At 39.2% G+C, this 20,527-nt stretch overlaps 1 protein-coding gene across 1 annotated transcript in view; it reads right to left on the bottom strand.

Moving 5' to 3' along the window:
• Positions 1–20,527, bottom strand: part of KALRN (kalirin RhoGEF kinase) — a 775,504-nt gene that overhangs the window by 450,259 nt on the left and 304,718 nt on the right. The window contains 1 exon segment of the mRNA XM_058295672.2: positions 10,778–10,900. Within this exon segment, the coding sequence (XP_058151655.1) occupies positions 10,778–10,900 (123 nt within the window).

Below are 20,527 nucleotides of genomic sequence, written 5' to 3' on the forward strand. Positions count from 1 at the left end.
AATTAATTCACAGACCTTTAATTACTATGAATGAGGGAACAATGAGAGTTTAGTCAATGCTGATTGTTGACTGAAAATATACTTGACCTCTCCCCCATCTAAATGTGTCCTTTTGTTACATTTTGTCTTACTCTTCCAACCTAAGACTGCTAAACTTATAATTATATATTAATTTGTGGGATTATATATTTAGCATCTGTCTGCAACCTTCTAGCATCCACTGGAAACTTGATGGGATGTAAACATCTCTGCTTTGTCTACCGCTATATACCTAGAATCCAGAAAAATGTCTGATCCTCTATTATTTGTTAAATGGGTAAAGAAAAAAGTCATGAGGTTCCTGGAACCTAAGTCAGATTTGAAGCAAAATAAATAAAAATTCTGGGACAGGTGGTCTCTTAACCACAATCAGAACCCTTGCTCTGGGGTCTTCTGTCACCTGTGAATCATGATTCTGCAGTACTCCTTCTACCCCAAACAGGCAGTATTTCCTAGAATGACAATCAAACTTAACCCTTGATTGAAAGCTTTAGGATTCCCTTAAATCCCTGATATAGTATTAAAAATTGTATTCATGTATACATTTCTCTGGGGAGAGGACCCACAATCTTTGTTAGATTTTCAAAGGGGTTTGTGAGCTCCCTGAAAGATAAGACACACTGTTCTATTTCATTTGTAAAACAGATTCAATACACAGGAAACAAAGTCTGCTTTTATGTATCTTTACATACACAGTTGTAGGGATGGATGTTCATGTGTGTATTTCCAGGAACAGAGACAGCAATGCCTCAGTGAATTTATGGAACAATTCACATTTCCACTTCCCCTGAGTAAACATCACTCCTACAGCCACTGGGCTTGAGCAGTAGCCACTTCCATTCATTTGTTTCTGGCAGCAACATCCATCACACTCTGGCCAGGGAAAGGAGGCTCTAACCCTTCCTTTTACCTGTTTGGAACATCCCTCTTTGTAGGAAGTTCCTTTTAATAACGAACCTGTAAATCTCCTGGTTAACCAAGACACTGAACTATGTTTATAAGCACAGGTGCCCAGGCAATTTGAGCCACAGACTCTGGGATTTCCCTAATCAGGCTAATAAGCCTCAGGGCGCTGTGTGATCCCACAGCAGCAGGAGATCCTGAGATGGACTAGAACTTACTAATTGGCTGCTGCATATTAAATCTTGTCTTCACTCTCCCAGCTCCAGAAGATGCTTTCCTTCAATAAATTTCATTTATGTCCTAAAAATGGAGACTTCAAAAGTAAGTTTGTCAGAGGAAAGGTTTTTAATGTGCCATCTCTCAGTTATCCATATTAACAGAGAACAGCATTAGTGCAGGTAATTCAAAGCCAAAGGCTCTATTTAGCTTTGTAGTTAATTGTTTCAAGGGGCCTGGCGCAGACTTACTTCCTTATTATGTTTGTCTTTGCTACTTATTAAAATGAGTTTGTCTGCCTTAGGGCCAGGCAGTTGGGTGACAAAATTCAGGCACAGAATTTGCAAAATTCCCCAGTGGAAATCCACAAGGAAATCCACACTCAAACCTGACTAGATTTGAGTTCATGTTCTTAATCACCTGTGATCAACTGCTTTGCTCCTACAGGACTAATGTGAGCCAGGGATGAGGCATAATTATAGGAGACTATTTGAAAGAGAATGAGTCTTTACATTTAGACGAAGACTGTCTTGTAGCCAAAACTGATAACACATTGTTGATGATTTTCCTGCCTGGCCCACAAACCTTCTATTCTGCTGCTGGAGTTACCTTTCCTTGTGAATTCCATGACATCCATCTCTACCTTATATCCTCTAATGGTTCCCTGTGCTAGTCATTAGGGCTGTTCACAAATACCCTGCTCTCTCCTCCCCAGCACAGGTAGGACTGTACTTCCTCAACCACTTGAAGTTAGATGTGGCCATGTGACAGGCATTGGCCGTTAAGGTGCAAGTGAAAGTGGCATATGTCGTGCGTAGGTGCGAGGTTTCAGGGTCAATATGTGCTTGGCTACATTCTTTGGTGGTACAACTGGCAACATCTGAGTTGGCAGCTGCTCCATGAGCCCAGGTCCCTGGGAGGCAGGGACAGGCTGAGGTCCCCACAACTAGAAACGGGCATGTGATAGGAGCAAGAAAGAAACCTCTGTTGTTTTAAACCCCTGAGATTTTGAGGTTCTTAGCTCATCAGCCTATTTCTATCACTGCACTATTAAGCTACACCATGACCATTGGATTCTTACCTCCCCAACTAGATACTGAACAAGTTGAGGACAAAATAATTTTTCTTCATTATAGTAACTCCAGCGCATGGCACAGGTTCAATGATTGCTTGCTGCATGGATGGTGATATATAAAAATGGCCATATTGTGGTTTTTTTTTTGTTTTTTAAAGATTTATTTCTCTCCTCTTCCCCCCCCCCCCCCATTGTCTGTTCTCTGTGTCCATTCGCTGTGTGTTCTTCTGCATCCACTTGCATTATCAGCTGGCACTGGGAAACTGTGTCTCTTTTTTGTTGTCATCTTGCTGTGTCAGCTTTCCCTGTGTGCAGCGCCACTCCTGGGCAGGCTGTGCTTTTTTCACACAGGGCAGCTCTCCTTGTGGGGCACACACCTTGCACATGGGGCACCCTTACGCGGGGGCGCCCCTGCGTGACATGGCACTCCTTGCATGGGGCAGCACTGCACGTGGGCCAGCTTACCACACAGGTCAGGAGGCCTGGGGATCAAACCCTGGACCCTCCATATGGTAGAAGGACACTATCAGCTGAGCGGCGTCCCATTCCCCTGTTTTTTTTTTAATAGATCAGCCATTTGGTCATTCAATAACCCTGGCTGGAGTCACATGACTTCTGCTGGCTCAAAAGCCCTACATGAACTCTGAAGTGACTGCTGCTTCCATAAACTCCTACCTCAGGGACTGATTGCTACTAATTTTCTCCTCTGTACCTCCTCCCCTCAAGTACCCATTCTTTTTCTACTCATCCACTTGCATGGTTCTTCTTTTTGCCTTCTCCCCTGCAAGTGCCTTTGGCCTATTTTTTTTTTTTTAAAGATTTATTTATTTATTTAATTCCTCCCCTCTCCCCCGGTTGTCTGTTCTCTGTGTCTATTTGCTGCGTCTTGTTTCTTTGTCCGCTTCTGTTGTAGTCAGCGGCACGGGAAGTGTGGGCAGCGCCATTCCTGGGCAGGCTGCATTTTCCTTCGCGCTGGGCGGCTCACCTTACGGGTGCACTCCTTGCGCGTGGGGCTCCCCTACGCGGGGGACACCCCTGTGTGGCATGGCACTCCTTGCGCGCATCAGCACTGCCCATGGGCCAGCTCCACACGGGTCAAGGAGGCCCGGGTTTTGAACCGCAGACCTCCCATGCGGTAGACGGACGCCCTAACCACTGGGCCAAGTCCGCTTCCCGCCTTTGGCCTATTAACAACATCTAAGGCCATTTCTTAAGACTGCTCGAGTCCTCTGGGATGAAAATCCACTTGAACAATAAATGAAATTATGGAATGTGATCAAGATTCCAGCATCAGCAAGTGATTTAATATAGGTGTGTGCATATGTAAAACAGCCTGATCGAAAATGACATTCTCACTGTCCTTGGTCTCTGTGATCCTTCATGTCTACGTTTTTCCAAAACTTGCCATACTCTTAAAAAAAATCTCCACAAGCTTCTATTCTCCCTTCTGCTCCAGTTGTGGGTATTCCTATGGATGCTCCCCTATCCTCACAGCTCCCATCTCAGGGCTGCTGGTTCTGGACTCTCTCACTGCACTATCTCCAATGAGCAAGTCTGAGTAAGGATGGTGGAAATTCAGGCAAGGTGAGAGAGAGATGGGGATGAATAGTAATGCAGGAGTGAGGCAAGAAATACCAACAGTCAGCTAGGGGTTGAGTAGTCCAAGATTTTGGTTAAATGAGACTGGAGACATGGTCAAGTGGGCAAGGGGATGTCATGATTCTGGAGGACAAGGAGACTTGAAGATGCCTAAGGAAGCAGTCAGAGCAAGCAAGGTAGACAAGGCAGGTGTGGGGCCTCTCCACCTGCCATCTTCCACCTTCCTGCTGGCTGCCCTGATGGCGACTCTCACTCACCTCCTCAGATCACAGCTTCCAGGTAAGCATCCCTGCCCCCCTGCTCTGTCTTGATCTCTATTTGCTCCCTTTGGGGTGAGGTAAGCCCAGGTTGAGATCAGAGTCAAGCACCAGCAGGCCAGTTCCCCATGAGGGAGGACTGCAGTTCCCACAGAGACCAGAGAGAAAGGTTGCTGGTTAGTCTCCTCCAGTCAGCACCACCCTTTTAGGTATAAAGGACCCAGCCAATTGCTCCCTGGTACACAGGCAAGGTTCTCCTCAGAGAAGAACCTCAGAAGTAGAGTTAGAAAGCAGGGTGATCCTTCCCTGAAGAGTTGCTTTTTTATTAGGACAAGGTTTCCCCATGACAGAATTAGGGCAGTTTCTGCAGGCCACTCTGGTTCCTCTCTCCTCTTTATCAAAAACTTTGGCTGCCACAGCCATGCCCACTGTGCTACCAAAATCATCTTGTTACTGTCCCCTATGCACACCATGTTCATTTCTATGTAGAGCCTTTCTTCTGTCTGGGAAGTCCACCCCTCACTGACCAAATCCTACATACCTTCAGGGCTCATCTCTTGCATGAAGTTTCCCACCACAACTCCCTTCTCTGAGTGCACAGAGCACTTGTGTTGAGTTTCTTAATCTCTCTGGGCCTCTTAAATATGGAAAATAATAATATCTACCTCAGAAGGTTGATGAGACATTAAATGAAATAATGTATATAAAGTATTATGTTACTACTTAGAAGAGTTAGAACAGGTCCTGGCATATACTAAGTGCTCAATAAAAGTTAACAAGGATAAGGATAATCTTGGTGATTGATATAGAAGAGAACTGCTATGTATGTTTCATGCCTGTGTGTTGTCTTTCCAGTAGACCAGTGGTTTTCAAATGTTAGTGTGCATTAGCATGACCTGGAAGGTTGTTAAATTACAGATTTCTGCGCCTGAATATCAGAGAGTTTCCGATTCAGTTAGAATGGGGTAGGGTGTGAGAATCTGTGTTTCTAACAAGTTCTCAAGCTAAGCTGATGCTGCTGATCTGGGGGCCACACTTTGAGAACCACTGTACTAGACTGTGGGCTGTTTTAGAACAAAGACCGTATTTAGCACAATCTTATGCATATAGCAGGGGTTAGCAAAATATGGCCTTCTGGCAAAATCCATCCTGCCCCCTGCTTTTGTAAAAAAGTTTTCTTGGGACACAGCTAGGCCCATTTATTTACACACTGCCTATGGCTGTTTTCAACTAACAACAGCAGAGTTGTGTCAGAGACCATATAGCCAAAAAAGCCTAAAATAATTACTGTCTGAATTTTTATAGACAAGTTTGGTGACCCCTGGCATATAGGTATTACCCAATTAATGTTTTCTTAAAAATTGTTTTAATTATAAACTTGAAATAGTTTTAATTATGCATAAATACAAAATATTTTTAAATTTATGTATTGTAAATTAACACTTTTTGGTATAAAATTTTAAGAGTTCTAGAACATGTATAGGTTTGTGTAACCTTCACCACAATCAGGACTAAGAATAGTTCCAACAACACAAAAAAATTTCCTAGTGCTCTCCCATTGTAATCAAACTCTTTTCCCACTCCTAACCCCTGGCAACCACTGATCTGTTTTCTGTCCTAAAGTGTTTTTCCTTTCCCAGGATATCATATAAATGGAATCATAAAAATGTAACCTTCTGGAACTGACTTCTCTCATTCAGCATAATTACTTTGAGATTCATCCAAATTTTTTAATATATCAATACTTTGTTCTTTTTTATTGCTGAGTAGCATTCCATTATATGGATGTATTACACTTTGTTTATCCTTTCACCCACGAAGCATATCTGAGTTATTTCCAGTTTGGGGAGATTAGGAATAAAGCTGCTGTAAAAATTTGTGTTTAGGCTTTTGTTGTGAACCTAAGGGTAAATACTTGAGAGTGGGATTGTTGGGTCACATGATAAGTCTATGTTTAACTTTATAAGAAACTTGCCAAACTATTTTCCAGAATTATTGTAGCATTTTGCATTCCCACCAGAAACATTTGAGAGTACTAGTTGCTCTGCATACTCATCAGCACTTCACATAGCTAGTTCTCTGGTTGGTTGTTTCAGTTTCAACCACTTTAATAGGCATATAATGGTATTTCATTGTGGTTTTAATTTGAATAATCCTATATTCTAAACAATATTAAGTATCTTTTCATGTGCTTATTTGCTATCCAAATATCTTCACTGGGTGAAATATCTGTGCAAATATTTTGCCAATTTTTTTTAAAAATTAGGTTATTTTCTTATTGTTGAGTTTTGAAAGTTCTTTAAATATTCTGGATATGTCCTTTGTCAGGTATGATTTACAAATACCATCTCACAGTCTATGGTTTGTCTTTTTGTTAATGTAACAGTAATTTCTACAGAGCAAAAGTTTTTAAAATTTTGATGAAGTTGAATTTATCATGTGTTTCTTTTATGGATAATACTTTGATATCATATCTAAGAACTCTTTGCCTAACCTAAGGTCAAAATATTTTCTTTATTTTCTTCTAAAAGTTTTATAGATTTTATGTTTTACATTTAGATCAATAATATATTTGATTTAATTTTTGTATAAATTAACTGTGTGAGGAATAGAACAAGGCATATTTTTTTGCATTTGGCTATCCAGTTGTGCCAACACAACTATCCTTTTTCCGTTGAATTGCCTCTGAACCTTTGTCAAAAATCAATTGACTATATATTAGGTGTCGTTTTTTTAAAATTTAATAAAACTGTAGGTCATTTGGCTAAGATTTTGGAATCTGGACTCTTCACAAATCAACTATTTAACTTTTGCTAATGAAATTCTTTTTCAGCTCTTAGAAAAAGTTTTAAAAAATTGATAAGAGCTAAGCTGATGGAAAAAGAGAAAACGCAAAACAACAACATCAGGATTGAAAAGGGTAATTTCTATAGATCCTATATATATTAAGAGGATAATAAGGTAGCATGATAAACAACTTTAAGCCAACAAATTTGACACCTTAGATAAAAAAAACAAGTTCCTTAGAAAACAAAATTTATCAGAAATAACTAACTCAAAAATAGAGAACATGAGTAACCTGATGTTTATTAGATTCAATTTGTTGTAAAATAAACCTTTCCACAAAGAAAACTAAAGCCCCATATGATTTCACTGGTAAGTTCTATCAAACTTTTAAGGAAGAAATGATATCAATCCTATCCAACTCTTTCAGAGAATACGAAAGGAGGAAAATCTTCCTAAGTCATTTTGTGAAGCCACCTTATCCTGACACTAAAACCTAAAAATGACGTTCATTAAAGAAAATTAAAGACCAATATACCCCATGAACACAGATGCAAAATTCTTTAACAAAAGATTAGCAATATATATCATGACCAAGTACAGGGTTTATCCCAGGAATGCAAGGTTGGTTAAATATCTGAAAAGCAATCATTATAATTAACCAGATTCAAAAGCAAAAAATAAAATCATACGATCACCTCAACTGATACTGAAAAACATCTGCAAAATTCAATATCCAATCATTATTAAAACCTCTTAACAAATTAGAAATATAAATAAATTCCTCAATTTGATACAGGACACCTATGAAAAGTCCACAGTTAATATCAAACTTAGTAATAATAAATAAATGAATGATTTTCCCATAACATCAGAAACAATACAAGGATATCCACTTTCCCATTTCCATTCAGTATTGTATCGGAGGTCCTAATACGGCAAAAAAGGCAAGGAAAAAAAAATGGCAATAAATGTTGGAAAGGAAAAAGTAAAATTGTCTTTATTCACAAGGTGATTATTTACATAGAAAATTCTAAGGAATCCACACCAAAAAAATCTTACTATTAACTAATAAGTGAATTTAGCAAGTTTGCAGGATATAAGGTCAGTATACAAAAGTCTATTGAATTTCTATACATTGGCAGCAATGGGAAACGAAATTTGAAAATATCACTTGCGACAGCCTCAAAAACAAAATACTTAAGAATAAATTGAACAAAAGACATGTAATTTGTGTACACAAAAAACTATAAAACATTGCAGAGATAAAGAAGATTGAATAGAAAATGTATAGTATGATCACAGATTGTAAGCCTCAAAATAGTTAAGATACAGTTCTCCCCAAATTAATCCACAAATCCACTGTAGTCCAATTACAATACTGAAGGGCTTTTTATATAGTAATTGGCACATTGATTAAAAAATGGATATGGAAATTAAAAGGACCTAGCAGAGACAAAACAGTCTTGTAAAAACAAGAACGATGTTAGAACACTAACTGTGATTTCCAAATTTGCTGTAAAGCTACAGCAATCAATGCTATGCAGTACTAGTACAAGGACAGAACAACACTTGTATGCAAAATATATAAAGAACTACAAATCAATAAGAAAAACAACTCAGTAAAAAGGGACAAAAGACTTGAACAGATATTTCACAAAGGATGATATATGAATAGTCAAACAGCATATAAAATCTCAACTTCATTAGTCTTCAGGGAAATACAAATTAAAACCAAAATGAGATACCACAATATGTTCATGAAAAAGGCTAAAATTTAAAAGCCTAACAGCACCAAATGCTGGGGAGGGGGTGGAGCAACTGGAATGCACAGGCACAGCTGGTAGGAGTAGTAAATGGTACAACTACTTTGGAAAACTGGGTGGCAGGTTCTTACACAGTTAAACACATACCTACCGTTTGACCTATCAATTTCAATCCCAGATATTTACCCAAGGGAAACAAGACATATTTCCACAAAAAGACTTGTACATGATTATTCATAGCAACTTTATTCATAATTTCCCCCAATTGTAAAAACCCAAGAGTTTATGAACAGGAAAATGGATAAACAAACTGTGGTATACTCATACAATAGAGTACTACTCATCAAAAAAAAAAAAAAAAAAAAGAAGAGGACAAATGATAGATATATAAAACAACATGGATGAATCTTGAGAACATACTGAGTGAAAGAATCAGATACAAAAAGAGTATATGCTAAATGATTACATTTATAAGAAATTCAAGAATAGGTAAAACTCATCTATAATGATAGAAATCAGAACAGTGGTTACTAACAAGTTTTGGCAATTGATTGGAAGGGGGCAAGAGGGAATTTTCTTGGGTGAAGGAAATATTCTCTATCTTGATTATATTGGTAGTTACATAAGTACATGCATTTATCAAAGCCCATCAAATTTTACACTTAAGAATTGATTTTAACATAGGTAAATTTTGCTCAATAAAAAATGTAAAAACAACAGGTTTAATAATGCCTAGCTTTGTAGGTTGTTGGGAGGATCAGAAATAAGCTTTGTGAAGCACCTGGTTTATGGTACATGCTCAAAAATTGGGAGTTGAAATATGTTTCCAAGGGTGTGCATCCAATCATTCACTGCCTCTCTCACCAAAATAAAACCCCAAAGTTCATGTGAACTCCAGTTCACTGTAGAGAAAGATCAATACATCTTCAACCTGGGAGATCAAAGACTTCTCTGGAGAAGTTGTCTGAGCCCAGCATCACCTTAGATAGAATAAAGGACAAGCTGAAATGTCAGGGTGGGTTTGGATTTCAGATGTATGGGTTTTATATATATGGGGAATGGTAAAGCTATTTTTACGGACTAGTAGGTGCAAGTAGGAAGAGCTGGAAGAGGGAAGAACTGGAGATATGATGAGACATACTTAGGCTGCAGGTGTCTGAAATACAAGGGGTTCATGGAATAGACAGGATTTTGAAATAAAGTCTTGGGGGAACCACACAGAAAAATAGTATTGCAAAGTGTTAGGTTTCCGAGGGCTCACAGGGTTCACCTGGACCAGGCTCCTGTGTTACTATCTTAAGACCAGTATTGACTGTTGACTATGCATCAGTCTTTGTTCCAACTGCTTTACAACTATTACCTCATTTAATCCCTGGAACAACCTTATAAGGAGGATAATATCATTATATATTTCCATTTTACAGATTAATTCACTTAAGCACAGAGAGGTAAAGTAAAATTCCTATGGACACAGAGCCAGCAAATCTCTCTCTCTCTGAACTCCTAAAAGGGGTCATTCAGCATCTGCTTGAACATTCCGCGTCATGGGAGCTCACTAACTTCCACTGCATTCCACCTCACTGAACCACATCCTGCTTCCCCCTCAAATTGCCATCCTCTGGAGAGTCCTATCTCCTGGAACAATATAAAGCCATTCTACTCTCTTTTCTCCAAGACTACCCTGCAAATATTTGAAGGCAGCAAGTATGTGTTCCTTAATGCTCTTCTTCTTCAGTCTACACACCCCCAATGCACTCAACCATTTCCCGTGTGCTTGAGGTTTTTCACCATTCCAACTAGGTGACTCAGATAGGCTGGGGACCAAAAAATGTTGGTAAAATCAGTGGAGAACTGGTAACTCTCCTTCGTCTATTCATGCACTGAGCTAATGTCTCCTACAACCCCAGCACATTCCTTTCATGGTGGAAAGCAGAGTCTGGAGGCAAAAAGATGACCAACTGCCCCACAGTTTTGCCCACCCTGGACAATGGACATTAATGGGTCCCTCTGTTCTGAGTTCCTCATTCTTACTCAGGTTGTAAGTCAGTTTCTGCCACCTTCTCCACCAGTCCCTCAGCAACCTGCCCTCCCCACTCTCCAGCCCCCAGAGGCAGTGCTGAGAACAGCCCTTGGCTCACCATGGAGTTCATGGCGAAGTGATTGTGCTGTGTCTGGAGGTCTAGGGCATGCTGGTAGCTGACTCCGATCTCCGTGTGGCTCTGGAGAAATAACTCCTTGTTGTGGCTTATCCAGTCGAACATCTAGAGGGGATGAGAAAGTGAAGAGTAATCAGAAAGGGCATGGATCCAACAGAGCTACAGGGGAAGCAAAAAGCCCCCCTGCCAATCCCAGGAGAACCAGCTGTGGTTCTCAGAGTTGAGGAGAGCCACAGCCTGGATTCTCAGAGAAGTCCTCTCTCTCTCTCTTTTTAAAAATTAACAAATAATTTTTGACACATATTAATAAAGTAAAAATCCATCCAAAGTATAAAATCAATAGTATTTGGTATAATCACATAGTATCACTTCAATCATTTTTAGAGCATTTTCATTATTCCAATAAAAAAAATAACAAAATCCAACCAAACAAACAAAACTCATCAACTCTCAATCTCCCTATGCTTCCTCTTTCACACATAACTGCTATTCTGTTTGCTTCTCTCCAGTATATTTGTATTTAAATGTAGTAAAACATTCTTACATATGCAATATAACCCATATTCGTATTTCACATAAGGTTTCACTGTTACACAGTCCCATGTTACACTTTTTACCTTTCCTTCTAAAATTATACACGTCTTAGACATTCACTTTCAACCACTGTTATACCTATATAATAGCTCTGCTAATCACAAACACCATAATGTGTACTCACCATTTTCATTCATTTCCAAAGATTTACAAACAATATTTTTTTACCAGTTCCACACAGATTAACCCTTATCTTTCCATTCTCTACCCTCCTATTTTCTGGTGACCTACATTCAAATTATTAAATCCATTAGTTTACACAATATATTTACTTCATAAAAGCACAATCATACAGTATTTGTCCTTTTTTGTCTGGCTTGCTTCACTCAACATAATGTCCTTCAGGTTCATCCATGTTGTCATATGCTCCACAACTTCATTTCTTCTTACAGCATCATAATATTCCATCGTGTGTATACACAATTTATTTATTCATCAGTTGATGAACACCTGGGTTGTTTCCAACTTTTGGCAATCATGAATAATGCCATTATGTACATCAGTATGCAGATGTCTGTTCATGTCACTGCTCTCAGTTCTTCTGGGTATAGCCTAGTAATGGTATTGCCTAGTCACACGGCAGGTCTATATTAAAGTTCCTTAGGAACTACCAAATAGTCTTCCACAGTGTCTGTGCCATTCTACATTACCACCAACAATGAATAAGTGTTCCTATCTCTCCACATCCTCTCCAACATTGACAGTTTTCTGACTTTTTAATAGTGGCCAGTTTAATAGGTATAAAATGATCTCTCATTGTAGTTTTGATTTGCATTTCCCTAATCACTAGTGATATTGAGAATTTTTTCAGTATTTGTCATTTGTATTTCTTCTTTGGATAGTTGTCTTTTTAAGTCTTTTGCCCATTTTTAAATTGGATAGTTTGTCTTTTTATTGCTGAGTTGTATCATCTCTTTATATATCATGGATATTAAGCCCTTATGGGACATGTGATTGCCAAATATTTTCTCCCATTGAGTAGGCTGCATTTCCACTCTTTTGACAAAGTCCTTTGTGGTACAAAAACGTTTAATTTTTTAGAGGTTCCATTTATCTATTTTTCCTTTTGTTGCTCATGTATTGGGTGTAAGTTTTAAGAAACTACTGCCTACCACGAGATCTTGAAGATGTTTTCCTACATTTTCTTCTAGGAGTTTTATGGTTATCACTTTTATATTTAGGTCCTAAATCCATTTTGAGTTGATTTTTATATAAGATGTGAGGCAGGGGTCCTCTTTCTTTCTTTTAGATATGGCTATCCAGTTCTCCAAGGACCATTTGTTGAATAGACCATTATGGTCCACCTAGGAGGACTTGACAGCTTTATGAAAAGTCACTTGACTGTAGATGTGAGGGTCTACTTCTGAGTTCTTGATTCAGTTTCATTGGTCAATCTGTCTGTATTTTATGCGAGTATCATGCTGGTTTGTTTTTTCGTTTTCTTTGTTTTGCTTTTGTTTTTACCACTGTATCTAAGTAATATGCTTTAAAAGTCTGGAAGTGGGAGGCCTTCAACTTCATTCTTTTTAAAAGATTTTTGTCTATTTTGGGTCCCTTATGCTTCCAAATAAATTTGATAATTGGCTTTTCCATTATTGCAAAAAAGACTATTGGGATTTTTATTGGGATTGCATTGAATCTGTAAATCAGTTTGGGTAGAACTGACATCTTAACGATATTTAAACTTCCAATCCATGAATACAGAATGTCCTTCCATTTATTTAAGTCTTCTTTGGTTTCTTTTAGCAATGTTTTACAGTTTTCTGAAAACAGGTCCTTTATGATCATGGTTAAATTTATTCTTAAACATCTGATTGTTTTAGTCACTATTATAAAGGGAAATTTTTCTGATTTCTTCCTCAGATTGCACATCAGTAGTGTATAGAAATGCTACTGATTTTTGCATATTAATCTTGTATCCTGCCATATTGCTGAACTCGGTTATTAGTTGTAGTAGCTTTGTTACGGATTTTTCAGAATTTTCCAGATACAGGATCATATCATCCACAAATAGTGAAAATTTTATTTCTTCCTTTTCAATTTGGGTATCTTTATCTAGGCTAATTTCTCTAGCTAGAACTTCTAGTATAATATTGAATAACAGTAGTGACAGTGAGCATCCTTGTCTTGTTCCTGATCTAAGTGGGAAAGTTTTCAGTATTTTACCATTGAGTACAATGCTAGCTGTAGGTTTTTCATATATGCACTTTATCATATTGAGAAAACTTCCTTCTATTCCTGTCTTTTGGAGTGTTATATCAAAGAATGGGAACTGTGTTTTGCCAAATGCTGTTTCTGCAGCAATCAAGAGGATCATGTGATTTTTTTTCTTCAACTGATCAATGTAGTTTTTTACACTAATTGATTTTCTTGTGTTGAAACACCCTTGCATACCTGGGATAAAGCCCACTTGCTCATAGTGTATACTTCTCTAAATGTGCTTTTGGATTCTGTTTGCAAATGTTTTGCTGAGAATTTTTACATCTATATTCATTAGAGAAATTGGTCTGTAATTTTCTTTTTCATAGTATCTTTATCTGGTTTTGGTATTGGGTGATGTTAGCTTCATAGAATAAGTTTGGTTGCATTCTTTCCTGTTCAGTTTTTAGAAGAACTTGAGCAAGACTGGTATTAGGACATCTTTGACTGATTGGTAGAATTCACCTGTGAAGCCGTCTGGTCATGGGTTTTTCATCTTTGGGAGGTTTTGGATGAAGTTTCCATCTCTTCACATGAAATTGATTTGTTGAAGTCTTTTATTTCTTCTAGGATCAGTGTATGTTTCTAGGAATTTGTTCATCTTATTTACATTGTCTAGTTTTTTGGCATACAGTTGTTCAGAGTATTCGCTTATGTTGTCTCATTTCAGTGGTGTCAGTGGTAATGTCCCCCGTCCCGTTTCTGATTTTATTCATGTCTTTTTTCGTTGTTAGTCTAGCTAAGGGTTTGTTGATTCTTCTCAAAGAGACAGCTTTTAGTTTTGTTGATTCTCTCTATTGTTTTTCATTGTTGTTCTCTATTTCATTTATTTCTGCTCTGCTCTTTATTATTTCTTTCCTATGGCTTGGTTTGGATTCGTTTGCTGTTCTTTTTCTAGTTCCTCCAGGTATGCAGTTAGATCTTCAATTTCAGCTCTTTCTTTTTTAATGTAAGCATTGAGGGCTATAAATTTCCCCCTCAGTACTGCCTTTGCAGTGTCCCCTAGGTTTTGATTTGATGTGTTCTCATATTCATTCATATCAAGATATTTGTTGAATTCTCTTGCAATTTTTACTTTGACCCACTGATTATGACTATGATGCTTAATCTCCATATATTTATGAATTTTCCCTTTTTCAATTCATTGATTTCCAGCCTCATCCCATAATGATCAGAAAAATGTTCTATATAATTTCAATTGTTTTAAATTTATTGAGACTTGTCTTGTGACCCAACATTTGGTCTATTTTGGCAAAAGATCCATGGGTGCTTGTAAAGAATGCATATCCTCCTATTGAGGTATTCAATGCACTGTACAGGCCTGTTAGGTCTATTTCATTTATTGTATTATTCAAGCTCTCTGTTTATTTATCCTCTGTCTAGATATTCTATCCAATACTGAGAGTGGTGTATTGAAATCTCCAACTTTAGTGTAGAGACATCTTTTTCTCCCTTCAGTTTTGCCAAAGTGTGCTCCTATATCCTGGGCACTTAGGTTAGGTACATAAATATTTAGTATAGCTATTTCTTCTTGCTGAATTGCCTCTTTTATTTATATATAAAGACCTTCTTCATCCCTTATAACAGGTATGCATTTAAAATCTGTTTTGTCTGTTATTTACTCCAGCTCAATTTTGGTTACTGTTTACATGGAATATCTTTTTCCAACGTTTCACTTTTAACTTGGTTGTGTCTTTACATTGGAGGTGAGTCTCTTGTAGACAGGATGTGGATGCCTCATATATTTTTTTATCCATTCTGTCCGTCTATGACTTTTGATTGGGAAAGTCAAGTCATTAAGATTAAATGTTATTACTGTAAAGGCATTACTTTTCATCCATTTCTCCTTTGGCTTTTTGTTGTCATATTCATATTACTGTCTTTTTATCCTTTAATTTACCCTTTCTAATAATTTTCATTTCTACACTCTGCTTCAAGCCTCTTGCCCTTGTTTTTTTCCTTTTAGGCAGCCACACTCCCTTTAGTATCTCTTACAATTCTGACTTCTGGTAACATATTCTATCAGTTTTTGTTTGTCTGTGAAGGTACTAAACTCACCCTCATTTTTGAAGGACAGTTTTGCCAGCTATAGATTCTTGACTGGCAGTTTTTCTCTTTCAGTAACTTAAATATACCACTTTCTTCTCACCTTCATCATTTCTAATGAGAGATCAGCATTTAATCTTATTGAGGTTCTTTTGTATGTGATGCTTTGCTTTTCTCTTGCTGCTTTCATAATCCTCCCTTTATCTCTGATATTTGTTATTCTGGGTGTTCCAGGGTAGGTCTATGTGGATTTATTCTGTTTGCAGGATGTCATTTTTTTTTGGATATTGTTTATTTATGGCTTTCATAGGGGTTGGGAATTGTTTGGTCATTATTTCCTCAAATAATCTTTCTGCCCCTTTTCCATTCTCTTCTCCTTTGGGGACACCAATAAGCAAATGTTTGTGCATTTTGCATTGTCATTCAATTCCCTGCAACTCTCTTCCATTTTTTCCATTCTCTTCTCTTTCTGTTCTCTTGTCTCTTCCAGTTCAGATGCTCTGTCTTCAAAATCACCAATTCTGTTTTTGAGTAATTCAAATCTGCTCTTATGTGCCTCTTATATATTTTTAATCTCATCCATTGTGGTTTTTATTCCCATAATGTCTGTTACTTTTCTTTGCAGTCTCTTGAATTGTTCTTTATGGTCACCCAGGGTCTTCTTTTTTTTTTTTTTTAAGATTTATTTTTTATTTATTTCTCTTCTCCCCACTCCTCCAGCTCTGTTGTCTGCTCTCTGTATCCATTTGCTGTGTGTTCTTCTGTGTCTGCTTGTATTCTTGACAGCAGCACTGGGAATCTGTGTCCCTTTTTGTTGCATCATCTTGCTGTGTCAGCTCTCCGTGTGTGTGGCACCACTCCTGGGCAAGCTGTGCTTTTTTCACGTGGGGCGGCTCTTCTTATGGGGTGCATTCCTTGCGTGTGGGGCTCCCCTATGTGGGGGACGCCCTTGCATGGCACAGCACTCTTGTGCACATCAGCACTGCACATGGGTCAGCTCACCACATGGGCCAGGAGGCCCTGGGTTTGAACCCTGGACCTCCCATATGGTAGGCAGATGTTCAGTGTTCAAATCTGCTTCCCCCAGTGTCTTCTTAATATCCTTTATCTCTTTAGTCATATTTTCTTTCAATTCTTTGAACTGATTTAGGAGAGTTGAGTGATTATCACTGATCAATTGTCTTAAATCCTGTATCTCTTCAGGATATTTGGTTTGTTCCTTTGGCTGGCTGTCTCTCCCTGTTTCCTAGTATGGCTTGTAATTTTTTGCTGATGTCTAGGCATCCGAATATGTTGGTGAATTTACTGTGGTGGCCAATTTCTCTCTCTTGTGTATTGTTTTGTTTTGTTTTGTTTTCCCTTCACAGTTCTTCTTTGATATTTGGTTCAACTCATTCTAAGTCTTTCAAATTTTCCAGCTTATCAAAATTGGCCAGGGACTCATCAATGGGGCACAGATTTTCTCCTAGGAGTTAGGGTACAGAGGGACAGTTTTTGTCAGCGCCATTTCCAGACCAGTCAGCTGAAGGTGCTCATCAGCGCACCTTTCACAGAGGTATTTCAATCTCCACTTTCCTGTGTTTTGGGTCTGACCAGAGCCCAGATTCAAAGGGGACTCTGCTGGCCAAACTTACTGAAGTAATGCCCTTGACTCCCCCTTCCTTTTCCCTTGTAACAGCTGATAGGGAGGAAGACATCTGTTCCCCTCTCAGTCAGGTGCAGTGAGCTAGGAGTTTTACCCCTGCTTTATATCTTGGGTATGGGGTAAGGGAACCCTTCTTGGCCCCTGTGGGGGTTTGGTAACTCACATTTGTTGTTTCAGGTTCTTCATTTCTCTGTTCCTCAATCTCCTAAGAGTTGTTAGCACTGTCCTGGTCTGTTGACCCAAAGCAGGTCCCTTAGGCAGATTTTTGCTCTTTCTCCATTGTTTAACGTAACAACCTCACTTTTAACAAAAGTACCCACCCTTAGCCTTGGTGTTTCATTTACAGATGCTAAAGGTAAAAGAGAAAATTGGCAAGGGGATCAAGGAAATGTGAGAGGAAGCTGTTAATTATCCCTAGTTACTTCTTTGTAAAACCTTTTATAGAGTTTCTAAAGGGCCCCAAGTTTGCTATAGGGACAGGTATTGGCAAGCTGTGAGGTTTTTCTTTCCCCCATTGTACCAGTAAAGGAGAGAACTCCTTACTGGAAGGCCAGATTGTGGCAGTAAAAAGGAAGCAGCTATTCCCACTCTAGCATCAGGGAGTTTGAGAACAAGGCTGTGGCTTTCATCCTTACATGCCCCTGCCCCTCCTAGATAGTACCCAACACATACACATTTCTTGAATTGATTCTGAATTGAATCATCTTTTCTGTAATTCCAGAACCTCACACAATTCCAGGAGTTCTACTATAACCCATCGAGAACCAGAAGAAGAGGATTTTAAGGGTAGCATGAGTACGGCCAGTGGTAGCACAGAGGGCATTGAGCCAGTTTCCTCCCCTAGCCCCAGTTTTCATTTAGGTCCCAGGGGCCCCACATGCTTCAAAAGGGAGTGGATCAGAACCCCAACTCCAGGGAAGGCCTGATCACTCTAAGGGTTACTCCACAGGATGCCAGGCCTAAGTTAATCAAGGTATGACATTTCTCCACCAATGGTATTGGCGCAAAAATGGAAATTTGATCCAATCAGTACAACAAAATATGAGGAGAAGTTTGCTGGAAGCATCTGGGAAAACAAGAAACCCTAGTTCTTTAGATACTGCTCCTCTTACTCTGATAAACTGTCACATGTGACCCTGAGCCTCAAATTGCTGCAGCTGCCTGAGGGTAAAGCCGACGGGCAGACAAATGTGAAGCCCAGGCAACTACAGGGCACAGGAAGAGCCCTGACTGAGCCTTACATGATCTCAACCCTGTTGCTAGACTTCCTCAATACTGGAGCCAAGAAGTCCCTTTATTACACAAACCATTTAAATTGCATTTTCTGTAATTTTCTGCCCAGAGCAGTCAAACAATGCAGCCAGGAAAGGTGTGAAATAGTTATTTAGAAAGATGACTGCTCTATTTGGGGTTGGCACTTTAAAGCTTGGGAGGGACTAAAGGCTGTGGCCCAGTCAGAGAGTAAAACAGGAAGGAGCTGAGCACAGGGGTAAGCTAAGAAGCTGTTAAGATACCACTAGTTTTCCTGGGAGGCAGAACTGCAGCCTTATTCCATGACTTCCGTTTAAACAGAAGAGTGAATTTACTTTTTCAGTTACATTCAACCAACATTTATGTGACATCTACTATGTGCCAGGGACTGTCTGGGGCAATAGAGAGGCAAAATAACCAAAATGTGGTTCTTAGGTTATAAATGACTTAAAGGTCAGTGTGGACAGTAGACATTGACTCAGAAAAGTTTTAATATATCTCAGCATACAACTTGATTGTAAGCTAGGGTACAGGCCAATAGGGGATACTGAGGGAGCACAGAGGAGAGCACCTCAACCACCCTTAATGGAGTGGGGAGGGAGAAAAGCAGGGCAGGCTTGCCAGAGGAGGTGACACCTGAGCTGAACCTTGACACAGGTAGGAATTAGCCAGGTGCAGGAAACTGGGATTTATGCTCCAGGCAAGATGTGGGGAGGGACGATCAAGGGGGTAGAACTGTGGGGCAGTTCAGGGTGTCCAGATCATGGAAAGCACCCGGCAGTGCTTCTGGAGTCCAATGTTGAGGAGACATGACTGGGGAGGTTGATGGGATGGGCCGACCACGGAGAGTCTTGTACTCAGGGAACTTGGTCCCTATACTGTTGGAGTGAGGAGTCATTGGTAGTGGGCTGTAAGCTGAGCAGTGAAGTGTGGTGTGAGGGATATGGACTGGAGGGGACAAGAGCTCAGAGACTGGCTACAAAGCCGTCACAGTAATCCTGGCAAGCAACGGTGAGAACCTGAAAACCTGGATTAGGAGAGCAGTACAGAGAATGAAAAGTGAGCAGATCTGAGAGCTGCTTGGAGCAGGACTGAAGACTCTGAGTGTTTGGGGAAGGGGAGGTGAGGAAGAACTAAAGAGATGAGGCAGCTTTCTGGTATGGCACCCTGGACCCTTGTGATACCTGAAGATAAAGGTAATAAACTTGGGTACACTTGGAGAGCTAGTGGGTTCCATTTCAGGTGTGGTGAGTCTGCAAGGTTTATGAGCATTTCAAGCAGGGGGGTTTGTATGTCTGGAAGTCAGGAGAGAGACATCAGGGCTGTCATTATGCTCACACTTAAATGTAAAAACATCATCAAAGGCAAACATGTATGATTTAGGGACATTCTCTTTTGAATGACCCTAGTTACTGTTCCCCTCTCTCTGATAATAAAGGATGAAAATGTCATCTTCACTTTTGTATGTTCAAGGATTTTGTCAGGTTGGGGGCCCCAGAGAGGCCATTCAATGTTGCAGTGTATGTGCTAACCCATGTCTACCACCCACAGTGAGTCCGCACTGCAGGTACTTTCAGGGTTACTGCTGCTTCTTTTAAAAATTATTAGTAAAGACAAGAGGGGAAAGAAAATAGGCACCTCAGGAGTTCAGATGATTTCATTCTGTAATTTTTTGATCTTTAAAATTCTACCTCTAAACCCCATTTTAAAATAAATTCCCATCTCTTTCCCTTATCGACAAAAAAAATCAATAAAGTTCATGAAAATCTGAAACGCCTGAAGTCCTTAGAAATTGTGATGAAAAGTCCTCATTCCATATACTTTCTTGGATATTCCATTGGCCAAGCAGTGACCTTCCCTATATTTTAGATCGAATGACTATTTAGACATGCAAATAAGCAGCTGAGTTATGTGCTAGCAGCAGCATGATCAGAATGCTTGGTGCCAAGTCCCTGCTGCACTACAGATCAAAAAGAGCTGATGCAGGTCAATCAGGG

The sequence above is a fragment of the Dasypus novemcinctus genome, chromosome 4 (assembly GCF_030445035.2).
Source record: "Dasypus novemcinctus isolate mDasNov1 chromosome 4, mDasNov1.1.hap2, whole genome shotgun sequence".
Classification (NCBI taxonomy): domain Eukaryota; kingdom Metazoa; phylum Chordata; class Mammalia; order Cingulata; family Dasypodidae; genus Dasypus; species Dasypus novemcinctus.